At 39.3% G+C, this 19,271-nt stretch overlaps 1 protein-coding gene across 6 annotated transcripts in view; it reads left to right on the top strand.

Moving 5' to 3' along the window:
* Positions 1 to 19,271, top strand: part of ALG8 (ALG8 alpha-1,3-glucosyltransferase) — a 37,422-nt gene that overhangs the window by 11,257 nt on the left and 6,894 nt on the right. For 4 of the 6 annotated variants that reach the window (XM_023558507.2, XM_003418526.4, XM_064288745.1 and 1 more), the window contains exons 3-9: positions 1,536 to 1,729; positions 3,847 to 3,956; positions 4,922 to 4,989; positions 7,072 to 7,198; positions 7,469 to 7,572; positions 13,742 to 13,862; positions 17,532 to 17,671. In XM_023558507.2, the coding sequence (XP_023414275.2) occupies positions 1,536 to 1,729; positions 3,847 to 3,956; positions 4,922 to 4,989; positions 7,072 to 7,198; positions 7,469 to 7,572; positions 13,742 to 13,862; positions 17,532 to 17,671 (864 nt within the window). The remainder of the gene's footprint in view (positions 1 to 1,535; positions 1,730 to 3,846; positions 3,957 to 4,921; positions 4,990 to 7,071; positions 7,199 to 7,468; positions 7,573 to 13,741; positions 13,863 to 17,531; positions 17,672 to 19,271) is intronic. The other 2 variants (XM_064288747.1, XM_064288748.1) reach the window with 2 other exon arrangements.

The following is a 19,271-nucleotide window of genomic DNA, read 5'->3' as shown; positions in this document are numbered from 1 at the left end:
CTAATGATCTACGGTTGTCTTTCATTCCCATCTTAAGCAGACAGCTAACACATAGTTTGTGTGAGCCTCTTTTGCCACGTTTTATACCACAGAGAGACCCTAAACAGTAGTCTCTTTGGACAGCCAGTTAGTACCCAGTGAACCTTTAGTGTACTTCCAGGTAGACAGGAGCTTTCCATTGAAAATAGCAACAAATGCAGAGAAGAGAAATTATTATTACTGTCTTAGCCCTCTAGGGTCAAGAGTCTAGGTTTAGTTAGTCTTCTGTTTGTCCTTCTCACCACCTGAAAAATGGGGGGACCCCAGTGGTGAGTGGTTAAGAGCTACGGTTGCTAACCAAAAGGTCGGCAGTTCAAATCCTCCAGGCACTCCTTGGAAACCCTGTGGGGCAGTTCTCCGGTGTCCTGTAGGGTCTCTATGAGTTGAAATCAACGGAGGTGGGTTTTGGTTAAGGTGATAATAAGAAGCTGTGGTGGCACAGTGGTTAAATGCTTGGCTGCTAACCAAAAGGTTGGCAGTTTGAACCCACCTGCTGCTCCACAGGAGAAAGATATGGCTGTCTCCTTGCGTAAGGGTTTACAGCCTTGAAAACCCTTTGCCCTACTTGGTCCTATAGGGTCGGTATAAGTCGGAATTTTTTCAATGGCAGCTTTTGTTTTTTTAAGGTGATGATGATAAAAAAAACTTTTAAATGATGATAATATTTATTGATACTTAGTTTGTGCCTGGTTCAATTCAATGCTGTGTGTGTATATATATATATATATAGTTATATATGCATGTATGTATACACACATGCACGTATCTGTATAGAGTGAATGTGTATAGTGTGTAATGCAGTAACCCACTTAAGGTAGGTACTACCATCCCTGTGTATATAGATACATGAGGAAACTGAGACTTAAAGAAATCTAACAAAATATAGTACCCTAAAGCTTGTATTTTTTTTGTAGATCTGTATTTTCTTTTACTTACTCATTGGTAAGTTTTCATCCATTTAACTAATGATTATTTAATGCTTAACAGTATGATAGGCACTTACTAAATGTTCAGGATACAGAAATGACAGTGGGTGGTTCCTGCTCTCAAGGACGTTATAACCTAGTAAAACAAAAGACAAGTAGCATTTGCGTAGCATTTTGTTGTTTATAAATATATTTCATATGTATTGTCTCATTCAGTCTTCACAGTGCCTTACTTTACAAAAGGGAAGATTGAGTCTCTGAGATAGAACTTGAACCGAAGCTAATGAATCATTTGTTACACCATAGCTCTCCCGGGTTCAGATGAATTTCCTGTGAAGCATAGCTCACTCTGTTTAAGGACATGGATGATCGCATTAATAGGGTAGAACATAGGTTTTAGTGTTCTGCTCAGTCTTTACATAGGAGTTGCTCTAATAATTTAGGGCACATTTTAAAGACAACTTCACTATGCTTTTTTAAAGACAAAAAAGATGAAGAGTTTAAAGTTTTCGCACCCTTTATTGTCCATGCATTGGCCTGGAATGTGTCTAACCTTTGGCTCTATGACAGGCAACTTCGGAGTGGACCTTGGATTACCCCCCGTTTTTTGCGTGGTTTGAGTATGTCCTGTCACATGTTGCCAAATATTTTGATCAAGAGATGCTGAATATCCATAACCTGAATTACTGCAGCTCAAGGACCTTACTTTTCCAGAGGTTTTCCGTCATCTTCACAGATGCCCTCTTTGTGTATGCCGTCCATGAGTAAGTCTGCGGAATGTCATTGTGTGCAGAGGTGCTGAGGAAATGTTAGGATGTTAAATGGTATTAACTTGTTCCTGATATGGGGGGAACTCAGTTCATATTATAGCAAATGCTAAAACAACCCAAAACTGTCTTATGCTTTAAACTGTACCGGGAGTAACTATAGTAAGCAGTCTTGCTAAATCTTATGGAAGAAAATTAGGATAAAGTGGGGTTACAAGGCAGAGGTAGGGCAAGAGATTGTGCATGCTGAGAAAAGAAGTAGTCCAAGCAGAGTTCTGGGGACACTTCTCCTGCCTTCCTTGCTGCAAGCGCCCGGTGGCCGCCATGACCTACCCTGTTCTTTGGGGTACACACGCCACATGAACCTTTGTGCACGTAAGCGTGTGCTAACCGCCAAAGTCGCTGGTTTTATGGAGCATACATTCTAGTAAGCTCAAGAAATCTTACTGAGTATGATTCCTTGTTTCTGAACTCTTTCCTTCATGAATCTCTTCGTTAATTTTAAGTTATGTTTATATTTTTTATTTTGCATCTTTTACTTATAAACTAATTTTAAATAATTGAATACATACATATCGCATCTCTTGCATGGTGACTTCCAAGTAGTAAGTTCTCAGTGGATGTTGATTTCCATTCTGTTCTAATCCTTAAGCCTGCTGGTGTGATCGTGACAGACAGTAACTGGTAATCTGTTCAGTGACCCTTGTCATCAGTGGATGTTTCTATTTGTGAGGTCCCTCCAGACTGAACCTTTGCCCCATTTGGGAAAGAGTCCTTTGGGAGTCTTTTAACCCTTGCTCATTCTCATTAAGTAACTGTTTGATGCCGTAATCTTCAGTTTGTTTTATAACCTGGCAAGATTTTGAAGGGAAAGTCATTCGTGATACACCCCTTTTAACCCAATTTTTTTTTTTTAATTCAAGCTTCCACCAGAGTATGTACCAACAGAAAGGGAGAGGGAGCAGAACCTTTTCCCATCTGCAATATAGAGGGAACAGTTAAGCAAGATATAAATTATTGAAAATCTATGGACCAGTTCCCAGAACCAGGCCCTATGTGTAGATTAGATTTTCAATTACTCTGTATGGTTGCTATCTCTTAAAGGAGAAACCAAGGCTGAGTTGGGGAGAAGCATGGTGCCTTTTGCTGCCCATAAAGCCCATTGCCATCAAGCTGATTCCGACTCATAGCGACCCTATAGGACAGAGTAAAACTTCCCCATAGGGTTTCCAGGGAGCAGCAGCTGATGGATTTGAACTGCTGACATTTTGGTTAGCAGCTGAGCCCTTAACCATTGTGGCACCAGTGCTCCACACCTTTTGCTAGTCCTCTTTAATTGCATCTTTATTGTGGCTATTATTTGTTTTAGATTTTCTTGTTTTCATAATTTGTTAGTATTCAGATGAAACATTTTTTTAAAAAATCTTTATAAAATGGTACATCCTCGTTGTCAGAATTTTGGAAAACATAGAAAAGCACACACCCACAAAAAGTAAAAATGACCGATACTGCCCCACCTATAGCTATGACGGTAAGCATTCTGGTGCATATGATTTTAGCCTTTTTTCAGTGTGTGTGAGAATATACTTTTTACAAAATAAAAGTGGTATCATATTGTTTTGTTACCTGCTATTGTCAATAATGTATTTTGACCTTTAAACGACATGCATTGCTACATAAGGATTTTTTCTGTTATTTGAACAGTAAGGAGCACAAATTCTCAATTCTTCTTAATCTGGCTGATATGATGGTATACACTTAAGAGCACTATGTCACCCTACGTTTTTCACTCCTCAGGACTGAAACAGTGCACAAGCTCTGAATTTTCAAAATTCTTCCTTTTTAATTTTCATTGGTTGTTTTTTAAGTTTTAGTTTTATTAAATGAAGACTTTTTTTGGAAATCAGTGTAGCTGAGAAAGAGAAGTAAGACTGGCCCTGAGGTCTTTGTTTCTGCTGCCTCCTTTTGAAGAACCCACATGTTTGGTCGATTGAGAATGGCATGGACGTTTGTTCAGGAATGGTGAATAAAATGTATCATAGTGTTCTCTGCAGAAGTATTGATCTAATGAAGAACAAAGTTGTTTCTGATTCTTTCCTGATGTTTTAATATAGGTGCTGTAAATGCATTGATGGAAAAAAATCCAGTAAAGAACTTACAGAGAAGCCAAAGTTTATTCTATCGGTGTTACTGCTGTGGAACTTTGGACTCTTAATTGTGGACCGTATCCTTGACATTTTATATACTTTTACCTTACTTCTTCTTCTGATAAAAAAAAAAAAAATTCTGATACATAACAAGTATAAGATTAATTGTTTCTATAATGATGATTGTGAAATGTGAGCTGCTTTTGAAAATGGGTAGAGGGTGGGATGATGGATTCTCAAAACCGTGGTCTCTACCCAGCTTTACTGGGCTCTGGTTGGTAGAGCACTTTGTCCTGGAAAATTAGTGGTGATATGTGTGAACCAGCTAAACTGTCAGTAAAGCAATATGTGGGGATTAATTTAATACATAGGCTGTACCTTATAGTAGTTTTATAACACCTTTTTATAGGAAAGGGTGTATCACAGTGTATCTTATGGAAACAAGCAGGCCTTCATGCTTTTTCACCATCTCAGCTTAGTGTATATTAACACGCAAAGATCTTAAATCCAGTGAGCCTGAATACAGCTAAAATCCTAATGATAGAAAGCTGATAGTTTTGGTTTTCATGGAGGCAGTTTGGTATGGGGGGAAACACTCAGAGTTTGGTTAAAGACTGACCTGGACTCAAATCTTAGTTACGTCACAGTAGCTTTAGGACTATGAGATTAATGTCCCTGAGCCCTAGTTTACTTATTTATAAAGCGAGGATGTTAATTCATTGTGAGGGCTAACATGGAGGGCTTTGAAAAAAAGCAGAAGACTTCTCGCCTTTTAAAAAAGGGCAAAATGCGTTATTTCTGGATCTTTAAGGTAGAAAAAAAAGGTTTTTTTTCTTCATAAACAGAATTTTTAATTAAAGAGTTTGTCCAGGATTTGACTCTGTTTATAGAAAACACATTTATGAGAAACTCAAATTGATAGTAATGTTTTTGTCTTTAATTTACCTATGAAGAAGGCATCTGTAATTTCTGTACTTGATCTGCTGGCACGGTTCACTGTGCATTTAGTGGCCTGCTTTCACTTTCCTTGACCTAAGTCCAGATATTCATTTCCAGTACAATGGCTTTTTATTTGGATTAATGCTGCTTTCCATTGCACGATTATTTCAGGTAAACACAAAATTGGTAAATTAGATTTTTTTCTCCCTTAAATGTGGTCTTTAGCTTGTAAAGGCAGCACTGTAATGGATAATGGATAAATTTCGTTGACCAACTATTTCAAGTTGCCAAGTGCTGTAGACACTTTTATTGGATATTTTTCACAAATTCCATCTTCTCTTTTGACAATTTTCTTCATTTTCCAGATGAGAAAATTATGCTCTAAAAACTGGTCATACTGAGAGAGGCTTGAATTAAACATGAGTTTTTATGTTTGGTCAGGGTCATTTATCCTGGTATGAACTCTCTGGCAGCTTTTACAAGGTAAAACTATGGTGGTGGTGCTTTACCATGAGAAGCATGTAGCATAGTGTAATACAAAGTATAGGATCTGGAATCAGAAGTCCTGGGTTCAAATCCTGGCTCTAACCCTAATGAGCTGTGTGCCTCGAGCAGTATTTACTCATATGCACGGGCAGCTTCCGATTAGGTACAGTACATGTATCTTACTGAGTAAACCTTACAACCATTGTGTGAGGTTGGTATTATTCCTTTTATAGAGGAGGAAATCAGAAATTCAGATTCTGGGCTTTCCCTCTCTATAGTGAATCAGAATCTCTGGGATTGGGGCCTAGAAATTCCCAGGGAATTTTGATACACAGTCAGGTTTGGGAACCATTAGCCCAAGGCAAATCATTTCACCCTCTCAGCCTGTTTTCTCATGAAAAGATTTTTACCCCGTGTTACATTTTTATTTGTAAAATGGTGCTATTTATCTCACAGGGACTTTGGAAAGATCAAATTTGATAATATATTTTAATGCTCTTTTAACCCAATGCTATCAACCTTAAATATCAGGATAAATTTTTTTCCTTTAATCATAAAAAGCCGCATAGTGCTTAGAACATAATTGGTGCTCAGTGAATGATTGTTGGATGGTTGTTAAACAAATGAACTGAAGTTTGGCTGTAGAATCAGCTATATAATCAGGCCATATCTGGATCTTAAATCAGTTATAAAATTGGTGAAGAGAGATATCTGGAAGCATCCCATTCTTTTTAATGAACCCAGCATATCCTAGACTGTCTGATGATGAGACAGCAAGAGAAGGCACCCTGGCCTTTCATGGTCTCTTTGGAAGTTTACGTTGTTGAATCCTAAGACCATTATCTCATTTGATCCTTCCAGAATTCCTGTGAGATAAGTAGAATTCAGAGTTAGTTATAGTCAATTCTGGTTTTTTTAATCAGAATTCCTTAATCTCCCGGACGGTTTGTTAGGATTAAGTGCTCTGCTTGGTGCCTTCAGCCTGGTAGTACTATATATTACCTAGGCTGCAACACAGGATTTAAATGGTTCTTCAGTAGCGTAGTATCATGTACATTCATTCATATCCCTATTTCTGGCTCCTCTTTGGAAATCAACTCTGGCTATTGTAAAAGGGTAAGGAAGTGGGAGTAATTGAATCCTCTAGGCTCTAGCTCCTTAGGGAGAATGTAATGTGTGTTGTTAGTGATGATATACCCTGCACCTCAGCATCAAACTTACCACTTAGTAAGTTCTTGTTGAAATATTGAATTTATGAACCCACTAAACTCAGTGTAAAAGCTAGCTGGAATCACTTGTCTGTTGCGTTCTCTTTATACTGCCTGTAGACTGTTTTCCCTGAATTTTTACAATGTTTTGTTATAGGAAATTTAAGTCATATACAAAGGTAGAGAAAACAGTGATTGCTGCACACACACATACACATACACAGGATTATTTTGAAACACATCCCAGACATCATATATATCATTCGTAAGTATTTCAGAATATATCTTAAAATATATGTATATATATATTTTGGGGGAATAATTTTAAATTTACAGAGAAATTGCAGGGATAGTGCAGAGTTCCTGTATACTCCCCATTTTCCCCTAATGTTAACATATAACATTTGTCAAGACTAAGAAACCAACATTGATATATTTGGATTTCACCAGTTTTCCACTTATGTCCTTTATCTATTCCAGGATCCAATCCAGAAGACTGCATTATTACATTTATTTCACCCTGAAAATGAAAGTGACATTTCTTTTTTAAATCTTCTAGAAAAGGCATCTGGAAGGAGCATTTCTTTTTGCTGTTCTCCTGCATTTCAAGCACATTTACCTCTACGTAGCACCGGCCTATGGTGTATATTTGCTCCGCTCTTACTGTTTCACTGCAAATAAACCAGGCAAGTTCTAGTGATAATAACACAACCTTTTTCATTTCTTTCCTTCGCTACTGTGTTGGCTTGGTGGTTTGCTTGGTGAAAGGGTTCTATGAGGTACAGCAGAGATGTCTCAGCTACGGATCCTGTAAACCCTTTACCCATTCTAACTGTTCTCTGCTCTTGCCACATCATAAAGGTTGTGGTACCCTCGGGGGTCCTTCTAGCTTTAGCACACGGCGTAAGTTAGGACTTCCCATTCTCTTGGTTAATGATAGTGTTCCTTTTCTGTAGATGGGTCCGTCCGGTGGAACAGTTTCAGCTTTGTCCGTGTCATTTCCCTGGGGCTGATTGCTTTCCTAGTTTCTGCGCTTTCATTGGGTCCTTTCCTAGCCTCGGTAAGTCCTTTTTTTCTTTTTTTAAATAAAGTAACATGTTTCGTTGTTGTTTAGAAAAAAATAATAAAGTCAGGAATATAAAAAATAAGAAGTTATTCCTTTCTTACGCCTCCTCCCCAAAATAACTCCCCCAAAATAGGATGGTATCCTTTCAGATATTTTTGTGCATGTTCAAATATGTTTATGTATGTGTGTATGTTTAACTTTATGTCACACACATACACATACTTTTTTCCTCAATTGCATTATAATTTGCTTTTTTTAGATTAAAAGTATATCATAACATTTGTCCATCTCAGTAGAGGAAGAGAAATCACTCTTTTTCCAGCTGCATAGTAGGCCATTGGATACTTAAAGACTGTATTGAAATCTGTTATCCCCCACTTTAAAAGGTATTCTACTCTAAAATCAAACCTGGTGGACTAGGACTCAGATATTTACATAGTTACATTAAGATTACTTATTTAATCAGTTCCCCGTTGATGGGCATTTAGGTTCTTTGCAGTTTTTTTAATAATAGTAACCAGTGCTGGAATGAAATCCATATATGTGTAGCTTTATGCAATTGGAGCCCTGGTGGCACAGTAGTTAAGAGCTACAGCTGCAAATCAAAAGGTTAGTGGCTTGAATCCACCAGCAGCTCCTTGGAAACCCTATGGGGCAGTTCTCCTTTGTCCTGTAGGGTCGCTAAGAATCGGAATTGACTTGACGACAATGAGTTTGGTTTTGATTTTTGGTTTGTGCATTTGGGTGAGCATATCTCTTGGGTAAATACCTAAAACGGAAATTTGTGAGTCAAAGGTATATACATTTTACATTTTACTAATCATTGCCAGATTTTCTTCCCAAAGGTTAGTAGGATCAGGAAGCTTCTTTCTAAATTTCACCCATCTTGCATATGACAGGTTTGATGTCAATTCCTTGGACTTTAAAATATTGAAGATTTTGTATGCTTGTGAGAGTTGTCAACTTGGTAAATTTCTAGCTTTACTAGGGTCGAAGAATAATAAACGCTGACTTTGTTAAAGTAAAGCAAGGAGATTTGTTGTAGGTTTGACAACAGTGTGGACTGGGGAAAACATCTGATTTTGTGGAGTGAACAAACACTTCCAAAATGGCGAAGCAGCAAAGACCTTTTAAAGGGTGAAAACAAAGTACTTGAGCTGTACCATTTTGATTAGACATTACAAACTTAGATTAATATAAGGCTGGTTACTAAAAGTGGGGATTAGGAGTAGGGGGAAGGTTACAGGACATTTCTGTCTTAGAAATAGCTTGCTTAAGTGAAATTTTTCTTATCAGTAGTTGCCTAGGGGAGCCCTGGTGGTGCAGTGGTTAAAAGCTTGGCTGCTAACCAAAAGGTCAGCAGGTCGAATTCAGCAGCTGCTCCTCGGAAACCTACGGGGCAATTCTACTCTGTTCTGTAGGATCACTATGAGACAGAATCGACTTGACAGCAACAGGATAGTTGCCTAGGAGACCTAGATAAATGTCGGCTTCAAGGTCTTCCTGAGACGCTGCTTCAGGAAGGGTCTTAGTAGCTCCTGTGAAACAGTTTGCTATTCTCTCAGTTTAACAACAGAGAAGAGGAAAAAACTTTCTTTAGTTTATAGTTAGTTATAGGCTTTAAAGAATAAATCAGGGGTTTGCATATATTAAAAGACAGGCAGGGCAGAGCAGGCCCCAAACTCTAGAGCATCCATTTTACTTTAGTCAGGTGCCTCAGTTTACTTGGTCTTACTAGCAGACATGTCAAACTTAAATATCTTAAATGTATTTGTAAATAACTTACCATTCCTGAACTGTGAAAATCTTTTAGCCTAACTCTGCCTCTATTCTCAATTTTGGGAATGAAGAGTTTGACATGGAACCTGAATTGAAACATCACCCACAGCTATCTGCAGAGAGTTGCGTGAGAATTTAAGGACACCGCTTAGTTTAACTCACAGTCCTTCCATTAGTTACATATGTCAGGCCAAAGCAGAAAGAGAGCTAAATCAAAGGGGTAAGTAAATAGCCTGCAGCTGCTTGGTATTGACTGCTGGTGGGACTCAGAGAAAAGTTTATCCCTGTACTTCTGCCCAATTACCTTCACTTGTCATTCTGACCTTCCTGAGATTTGGCCAACAGGAGCTAAAACCTTAGTTAATTTGTAGCCAGGGGGACCCTGGATCAATAGATTAGGGGAGAAGCAGTCACTTTTTTCTACTGTACCCAAAACACTTAAGGGAAAATAATCCTAAGTATAGATAGCACCTGAATCACTTTGCAACTGATGTCTTCCCTTAAACTATTGGTTCTCATATCATTTAGACTGAGGTACATCCTGAAATATTTATGGTTGAAGTGAAAACGTCTAAAATTTGCTTCAGAATAATACAGGAGGTGAGGATGTTAATGTTGGTATAGATGCAGTTAAAACAAGGTTGGCTATGAATTGCTAATTACTGAAATTGGGTAATGAGTACACAAACCCAAACCAGTTGCCATTAAGTCAATTCCGACTCATGGTGACCCTATGTGTACATAGGGCTCATTATACAGTTCTATTTTATGTATGTTTGAAATGTACACACACACCCCTCAGTTATCTCTTCGGAAGATTCTGATACCCAGCTATAGTTAAGAACCATTGCCTCAAAAGTAGCTAGCAGTATACTTAAAAACAACTTTATTGGAGTCTGTTATTTCTCACTTTAAAGGTATTCTCTAAAATCAAACCTGGTGGACTAGGACCCAGGTGTTCACAAAATTATATTTTTGTCCATCGAGTTTAGGAGTGAAAATATGCTAAAAATACGGTGATCAGATAGTTCTTCATAGGGCTAAGTTGTATCTTTTTATATGGAACATTTATTTTCAAGAAAGTAACCAATTTGTGAACATTTTTATATGAAGTTCATGAATTAACTTGCATTTCCACCTGCAGAAATTAAACAAGAAATAATAATTTAGAAATGAAGTAATTTATGTGAAGCTTTTGCTGCTCGGTTGTAGGAAGGTAACTAATACAAAAGGGCACTGAACTTGGACTGTCGTGCTACTTACTAGCAGAGCGAACAGGGCAAGACACTCACTCATCTGTCAGCCTTATTTTCCTCATCTGTAAAAGGGGATAAAGTCCCCAAAGGCCTATTATGTATATTGAGTGAGGTAGTTATCATATGGGGAAGTGATTTGTAAACTATGGTAGGCTTTACAAATACAATGTACCATTATTTTTAAAGTTAATTAGATGAAAATTTAATTCTCTTTGAATTAATTTATTCAACATCAATTTATTGCACACTTTACTTGTGTAAGGCTTGGTATGGGTATACAACTCTGAAAAACAGTACTTTCCTAACGTTGCAGAGCTTTAATTGTAGTAAGGAAAGCATTTAGCGAGTAACAGCTGTAAAGAGCAATATACTTTAATGTGATAGAAATAGAGGGTGCTATGGGAACACATGCAGCCGAGGGACCTAACTTAGCCTAGGAGCCAGGAAATGCCCCCTTGGAACAAAGGGACATTTAAACTAAGATTTGAATAGTGAATACTGGGGTTAAGTCGGTTGAGAAGAGAAGAGAGTTCCAGGCCAAGGAAGTGGTTCTGGGACGAAAAGGCAGGGAACTAAAAGGAGTTGAGTAACTTCAGGAAAGAAAGTGGTGAGACATGAGGCTGGAGGGTGATATGGGCCAGTTAGTGGCCGTGTTAGAGTTTTACGGGGACAGTGGGACTCCTGAGAGGAGTTAAACAGGGAAGAAGGATGAGTAGATTTGTGTTTTAGAAAGATCACTCTGTCTTCCCCTGTCTTGTTGCTCTTCCATGTGTAACCTGCATTCCCAAAGCCCCCTGTGCTCTACAGAGAATGGATTGGAGGGGGGCAAGAGTGAAAGTGAGGAGTTTGAAGGCTGCTGGAGAGGCATGAGGTGATGATGACCTGGATTAGGGAAGAGACAAAGGGCAAGGAGAGAGCGGATAATCCAAGAGAGATGTAGGGGGTAGACTCTGTAGAACCACAAAGGAGAAAAGGAGCAACCAGAGAAGTAGGAAGGATCAGGGTGTGGGGCATGAGCATAAAGGGAAGGGCATTCTGAAAATGAGGGCAGTCGACTCTCTCAGCTGTGCTGGAAGTTCCAGCAGGGTAAGACCTCAGTGACCTTGCTGACATGAAGGCCACTGGAGACCTTGTATGAGAGCAGTTTCGGTGGAGAGGTCAGGGCAGAAGTGAGATTGCAGCGAGGAGAAATGTGATTGAGAAATAAGGAAATGGAGCCAGGGAGTACAGACAACTCTGCAAGAAGCATGGCTTTCTTAAGAGGAGGGAGAGAAGAATAATTGAAGGAAGGGCTAAGGTTTCAGGAATTTGATGTTGTTTTCTTTGTCTCTCCATGGGGTTTGTGAAGACTAGATCAGATCTATTAACATGCTTTAAAAACTGGGGCTGCTGCTGTCAGTAGGAGTGGTTATGAGTTAGAGCTGTGCAGTCACACCTGAGGCTGAACTCCAGCACTGCTGCTTCATTGGCGTGTGAACTTGGGCAAGTCATTTAACATCTCTTTATGATTTGGTTTTCACATCTGTAAAACAGAGGTAAGAAGTCCTCTTAGGATTGTTGTGAGGATTAAGTAAAAAAATAGGTATATATCATTTATGATTCAGTTGGCTGCAGCTACAGAAAAACTCAAATAACAATAATTTAATTTAAACATAGAAAGTATTTATTCTCCCATGTAAAAGGGCTGCCACAGTATTCCATGATGTCAGGGACCTGGGTTCCCTGTCTTCTTGCTCTACCATGTGTAACCTCCATTACGAAAGTTACCTCATGGCCTGAGTTGGCTGCCCCAACTCTAACCATCATGTCCACGTTTTAAGCAGTAGGAAAAGAAATGGGGGAAGAGCATGCTTCTTCCTTTAAGGACAAATCTATCCTGAAAGCTGCCACACACCACCTCTGTTTACGTTCTGATCACCACAACTCCATCATATGGCTACCTAGCTTCAAGGGAGGCCGAGAAAGGTAGCTTTTATTCAGGGCAGCCATGATTAAAGATTATATTACCGAAGAAGAAAGAGGGAAGGGTTACTGAGGATCTGTTGGTGGTCTAGCAGTCTCTGCTTATCATGTACACATGGTAAATAATAAATAGTCCTAATTACTATTTTTATGTTATTTAAATAGTTTTTTACTATGCTGCTTTTCTCATCTACTGATACTTTTCTTATCATTTCACATTTTTTTGTCTGCATGCTGAACCGGAAAGTTGAGGATTGTGTCTTGTTTGGGGCGGCAGTGGGGGTGGAGGTTGTCCTTTGCCATCCCATCGCCCAGGTCTGATGTGTAGTGCTTTCCTGACAGTGGCTGCATGGGTCAGTGGAAATAGCATGAGCTTTCAAGTTAGATCCGGATTGAATTTTGGATTCTTCACTTCCTAGTTAGACAAACTATAGTTATCTCTCATTCTCCAACTTTGCTGTCTGAACTTAGAATCTCAATAATTTGCATAACGAGAGATACTTTTGTAATCAACTTTGAGTTTTCTTGTTTCAGGTAAAAGAGTAATGTTTCGGTGAGGACCAAGTGAACCAATGTATCTAAAGTCAACTTAGAAATCAACTAAGTAATTTTAATTCCCACTAAAATTGAAAAATTCCACATCTTTTGTTAAGTCTTCCCTACTCTCCCCTTCTCTCCAGTAGAGTTAGATAAGCTTCAGTCTGTGCTCTCCTTGCACCTTGTCAATAATTTCATTATTGTGTTTATCTCATAACAGTATTGGACTGGTATTCCAAGTACTTTCATGTGCTTTGTCCACTCGACAGATGAGCTTAGACAAGAGGTTCTGTAAACTGCGCAGGAGCGCATAAGTACTTATTTGAAGGAGCACAGACTGCAACTCAAACCTGATAACTTTCTACACAACTGTGCCATAGACAAAGAGCCCTGGTAGTGCAATAGTTAAAAGCTTGGCTTTCCAGAAGAAAAGACCTGGTGATCTGCTCCAATAAAGATTAACGCCTTGGAAACCCTATGGGGCAATTCTACTCTGTCTTGTAAGGTCACTATAAATGGGAATTGACATGACAGCACACAACAACATGCCATAGACAATTCCCTACTTCTCTTTTTAATTTGGAAAATATTGATCATTGTTTAATCTGTTTATTTTCTCTTTTGAACAGAACCAACTGCCTCAAGTCTTTTCACGACTCTTCCCTTTCAAGAGAGGGCTCTGCCATGCATATTGGGCTCCAAATTTCTGGGCTTTGTACAATGCTTTGGACAAAGTGCTGTCCATCATCGGTTAGTACCACTTTACTTAGACCATGGATATTGAAAGGACTGCTCACATCTAGAAATGGAAAAACCTGCTTTGTGTTTTGATTGTGGCTGAGCTGTTTGTTCTACGATCTGTCCTTTCAGTTTTCAAGATGAACAGGGGGAGCGGTTGGTTCTTGGGACTGAGATTTCAGTGCAGTTAACAGCACACTTAGCGCATTCCTTATAAAGGCTTTTTGCAGCAGTGAGGTTGTTGCTGCTTTCCTTGGGGAAAAAGGAAATATTTAAACATTTTTTAAGGCAATTTTTGCCATAATTAAAACAAATTCACCAGAGTTAACCCTGCTTTTAAACCTAACATGTAAAGAGGAAGAATGTATAAGTTGTGATTCTGGGTATTAAAACATTAAGGAAAATGATAGGTGTGCATTTTGCTGTGGTGGGAGAAATGGGGAACATAGGCAATGCTTTTAAATTTGGCTCGTGTTGAAAAATAATTTATGCCTTGAGCTGGTTCTGCTGATAATAACTCACTTTGGAATAACTCACAGTCTCTCATTAGTGAATCCAGCCTGACTTGATGTGAGATTAACATAGTCTAGAGCAGGAATCAACAAACATTTGCTGTGATGGACCAGAAAGTAAATATTTCAGACTCTGCAGGCCGCATACTGTGTTTTTGGGTTTTCGTTTTGTTTTATAACCCTTTAAAAATGTAAAAACCCTTTATAGCTTAGGGTTGTATGAAAACAGGCCACAGGCTGGATTTGGCCTGTGGGTTGTAGTTTGTGGACCCCTGATCTAGTATCTGATGACTTGGTTTGGAGGCCCGCCTGCATAAAATGCTGGTTGTGTGGCATTGAGCAAGTCATTTGATTCCTCGTGTTGCTTTCCTCATTTGTAATAGGGAAGCAGTAGTAATTAACAGCATGTCCTGAGGAACAAATACAAGAATAAAGTGCTAGGATATTGTAGCAGAGGCTTTAGAGCTAGACAGAAGCTCTACTGCCTGTTTCTTGTGTGACTGTGGGCAAATTATTCCATCTTTCCATGCCTCAGGGAGCTAAAAATAATGGCTGCGAAACCCGTGGTATATGGTGGATGCTTTAATGCGTGGTGGCTGCTGTTACTGTTTTTGATACATACTTGTAGGAAATCATAACTTGTTATCCCTCACCCGCTGTGGATACAGCCTTGATGTGCATGGCATTCCTACAAAGTAATTTCTTAGTATTTATATTTCAAAAAAGCTTTAAACAGCCAGTAAACTATCAGTACAAGGGTCAGTTGCCTTGCCTGAGTCGAGATTGTGCTATCCCTTATGTTGTATGTCTGTCTCCTCCAAAAATATGTTACTTGGAAAGTCACTGACAGGTTAGACAACTTTGTGTTTTGAGGACATAATTATTAGCTTTAAGAAAAAATCATCTGGAGAAGGAAAAGGCCGTACATAGTATGGAGGAAATCAGCACAACGTGATCAAGGTAAATGACGACACTGAGAGGTACTCAAGAATAAAGGACTGCTACAGTAAATGCTATAATATACACACTTCTGCCACAACAGCAGTAACAACCAAAATTTTGTGAGTAGTTACATAGGTAGATATGTATGCTATATAGATGTGGGAGGACATATGGGAGTACATGTGTGCGCATATACAGGTATAAAAAATCTGTTGCTGTCGAGTCAATTCCAACTCATAGTGACCCTATAAGACAGTAGAAGTGCCCCATGGAGTTTCCAAAGGAGCATCTGGTTGATTTAAACTACCGACCTTTTGGTTAGGAGCTGTAACACTTAACCACTATGTCACCAGGGTTTCCGTATATAGGTGTAGTTGTGAGCATTTGCATATACATATTTGTATGTACACATATATTCATATATGTAACAGAGCACATAGAGGGTACAGTTATGGAAACTTCCTAGACATATCAAAATATGTTGTGGGACTGAATTACTGGACTTGAAGGCTAAGGGTCATAGTCTTGGGGGACATCTAGGTCAGTTGGCATAACGTAGTTCATAAAGTTAATGTTCTACATCCTAGTTTGGTGAGTAGCATCCAGGGTCTTAAAACCTTGTGAGAAGCCATCTAAGATACAACTATTCTGTTCCTGTCTGGAACAAAGGAGAGTGAAGGAAACCAAAGACTTGAGGAAGCAATTAGTCCACAGGATTAATGGCCCACAGGAACCACAGCCTCCTCTACCGTGAGACTAGAAGAACTAGATGGTGCCCAGCTACCAATACTAACCACTCTGACCAGGGACACAATAGAAGATCCCAGTTAGAATGAGAGAAAATGTAGAACAAAAATCAAATTTATAAAAAAGACCAGACCAGTAAGACTGATAGAGACTGGAGAACCCCCGAGACTATTGCCCTAAGACGCCCTTTTACCCTGGAACTGAGGCCACTCCCAGAGGTCACCTTTCAGCCAAATAATAGATTGGCCTATAAAACAAACAATAACACCCATGAAGAATGTGCTCGTTAGAACTAGTAATTATACAAGATGAAATGGGCAACATTTGCCCAAAAGCAAAGATGAGAAGCCAAGGAGGGGGCAGGTGAACTGGAGGGATAGAAACGGGAAGGCAGAGTGGAAATGGGGAGAATGCTGACCCATTGCAGGGATAGCAGCCAGTGTCACAGAACAATTTGTGTATGAACTGTTGAATGGGGAACTAATTTGCTCTATAAACTTCTACATAAAACACAGTAAAACGTTAAAAAAAAAAAAAGGGAGAAATTCATAGGCTGTAGGGAAAAGGGAGAGTGGTGAACAAATAGAAAGTATTTTGGTAGTCTACACCTTTCGCACACATCACTAACTTCGGGTGGCATTAGACAGTGGGCAGCAAAGGTGCTTGTCCCTGACTATCTTTTTACCCGAGAGCATGCTTGGGATGAGGCTTACATCCTCATCCTCAGACTTGGTTCATTAAACAAGTATTTATTGAACTCCTATGTACTAGGGATAAGAATGAATTCATCATCCTTTCTGCATTTAAAGAACCCAGTTTAATACATACACAAATACAGTGTAGTGTGATGGACAGAACGTATACCTGGCACTTAAGAAAATCAGCTCTACTTCTTGATTTAGGAAGCTTTCCCATACAGGTGAATAAGGCGTTAACTTAGCAAAGTGAGGAGGTCATGCTAAGCAAAGGGGCAAAAAGTCTTGAGGGAGGTATGTTGAGGAGCTACAGTTACTTTGGTGTAGCTGCGCCATGTTTAACAAAGTGGAAGAGATGGTGCTATAGAGGTAGGAAGGGGCCAGATTACAGGAGACCACTGTATGCCATGCTTAGGACTATGGACTTTATCCTATAGTCAATGAAGGATTCAAAGCTGGGCTGTGAGATGGTCAGACCTGCATTTAGAAAGCTTGCTTCCTTTTAGAGGAGAGAGCAGATTGCTGTTCACACTGCCAGCAAGCTTCCTGCAGAGCTGCCCAGATTGCCGATTTCAATGCAAATAGCTGCTTTGTATGTAATATAATCTGAAGACCAGAGGTACTTTAGGTAGAATAGTGCAGAATTGAGTTCATGAAATCTTGACCTTTAAGCAGCAATAAGATTTAGTCATTTGTGGTGTTTTTTCCATCAAGGAATTGGTGTAATACGGTATGCTGTTGATAAAAATAAAACATAATAACAACATGTTCTACTTACTCAATAGGTTTACAGTTGAAACTTCTTGATCCCGAAAAGATTCCCAAGGTCTCCATGACAAGTGGTTTGGTTCAGCAGTTCCAACACACAGTCCTTCCGTCTGTGACTCCCTTGGCAACCTTCATCGGCACTCTGATTGCCATATTGGTAAGCAGTGAACAGATGGTGCTTATATCTTAAGTTCTCTCTGCTTTTTTTTATGTACCTGCTTGAATTTCAATTTTTAAGCATTTCAAACTGTAGGACAAATTCCACAGCTATAACCTTCTTCAGATTGAGATATTTCTCAGCAATTCTTAGAGTAATTTTTAACATTGTAAGGAAGGATTACTAGTAAAAGCCTCTGTAAGAGAACCCCTGAGGGAGCAGGAGAGCAGTGGGATGCAGATCCCAAATTCTCATAAGACCAGACTTAATGGTCTGACTGAGACTAGAAGGACCCCGGTGGTCATGGCCCCCAGACCTTCTGTTGCCCCAGGACAGGAACCATTCCCGAAGCTAACTCTTCAGACATGGATTGGACTGGACAGTGGGTTGGAGAGGGATGCTGGTGAGGAGTGAGCTTCTTGGATCAGGTGGACTCTTGAGACCATGTTGGCATCTCCTGCCTGGAGGGGAGATGAGAGGGTGGAGGGGGTTAGAAGCTGGCGAAATGGACACGAAAAGAGAGAGTGGAGGGAGAGAGCGGGCTGTCTCATTAGGGGGAGAGTAATTGGGAGTGCATAGCAAGATGTATATGGGTTTTTGTGTGAGAGACTGACTTGATATGTAAACTTTCACTTAAAGCACAATTTAAAAAAAGCCCCTGTAAGAGAGATTCTCTGCAGCGGCTATCAGGCCATCTGTTAATTCTGATGGAGGAAAAAAAGAAAAACCCATGGTTGAAGGGGCTTGGACCACCCAGTGTAGAAAGAATAAAATGTTTGTGGCAGGGACATCCAGGTTTGACTTTTTTTTTTCCCCTAGCCATAATTAAATAGTCAAAAATCCAAATGTGTCTCAGCTGCATGGATTTTTATGTTGCTGATGATAATGAAATGGGAGGGTCCACAATGAGTGTACCAGCATCAGATAAAATTCTCGTGAGTCAGCTGCTTTCAGAGGCTTCATTCATAGTTGTTTTCATTTACCAGGGATTCCTCCTGACATGATTTCAGTGAACTATATAAACAACTTAATAACTACACTCAGCTGTTACTTTGGTTTCAGAATAATACGAGCCTACTAGTAAGACATGTGATCCTATTTAATTATAAAAAAAAAAAAATTACGTGGCAGTAATGGTATGTGGGAGCCCTGGTGGCGCAGCGGTTAATCGTCTGTAGGGTCACTATGAGCACTAATTGATGCAACGGCAATGGGGTTTAATGGTATATGTAGGTTAATTAAGCTCTGCTGGCCTAATGAGTCATAGGTTCTAGCTGAGGTAAAAACCTTTTTTCCAAAACTCTGAGTGTTGTAAGCTGCTTATTGAAGGCTATAGTTTTATTGTGAATGATGTTGCAGCAGACAAAGCTAGGTATTTGTTTGTTAGTATTTTTTCTATTATTATTAGCCCAGATATATCTGTGAACTTTCATAATTGGACGTGACAGGTTCAGTGACTATTAGCTAGCTAATTTTGGAGATGTAATATGGGATTATACTGGATTTCCCAGAGCATAATTATTACTTATTATTAACTTTCAATAAGTAGAATTAGTTTTAATGAGTTAAACATGTATTTTTGAATGCCCTTTTTTTTAAG

This window comes from Loxodonta africana, chromosome 7, assembly GCF_030014295.1.
Source record: "Loxodonta africana isolate mLoxAfr1 chromosome 7, mLoxAfr1.hap2, whole genome shotgun sequence".
Taxonomy (NCBI): Eukaryota; Metazoa; Chordata; class Mammalia; order Proboscidea; family Elephantidae; genus Loxodonta; species Loxodonta africana.
This window is presented reverse-complemented; position numbering and strand designations above follow the sequence as displayed.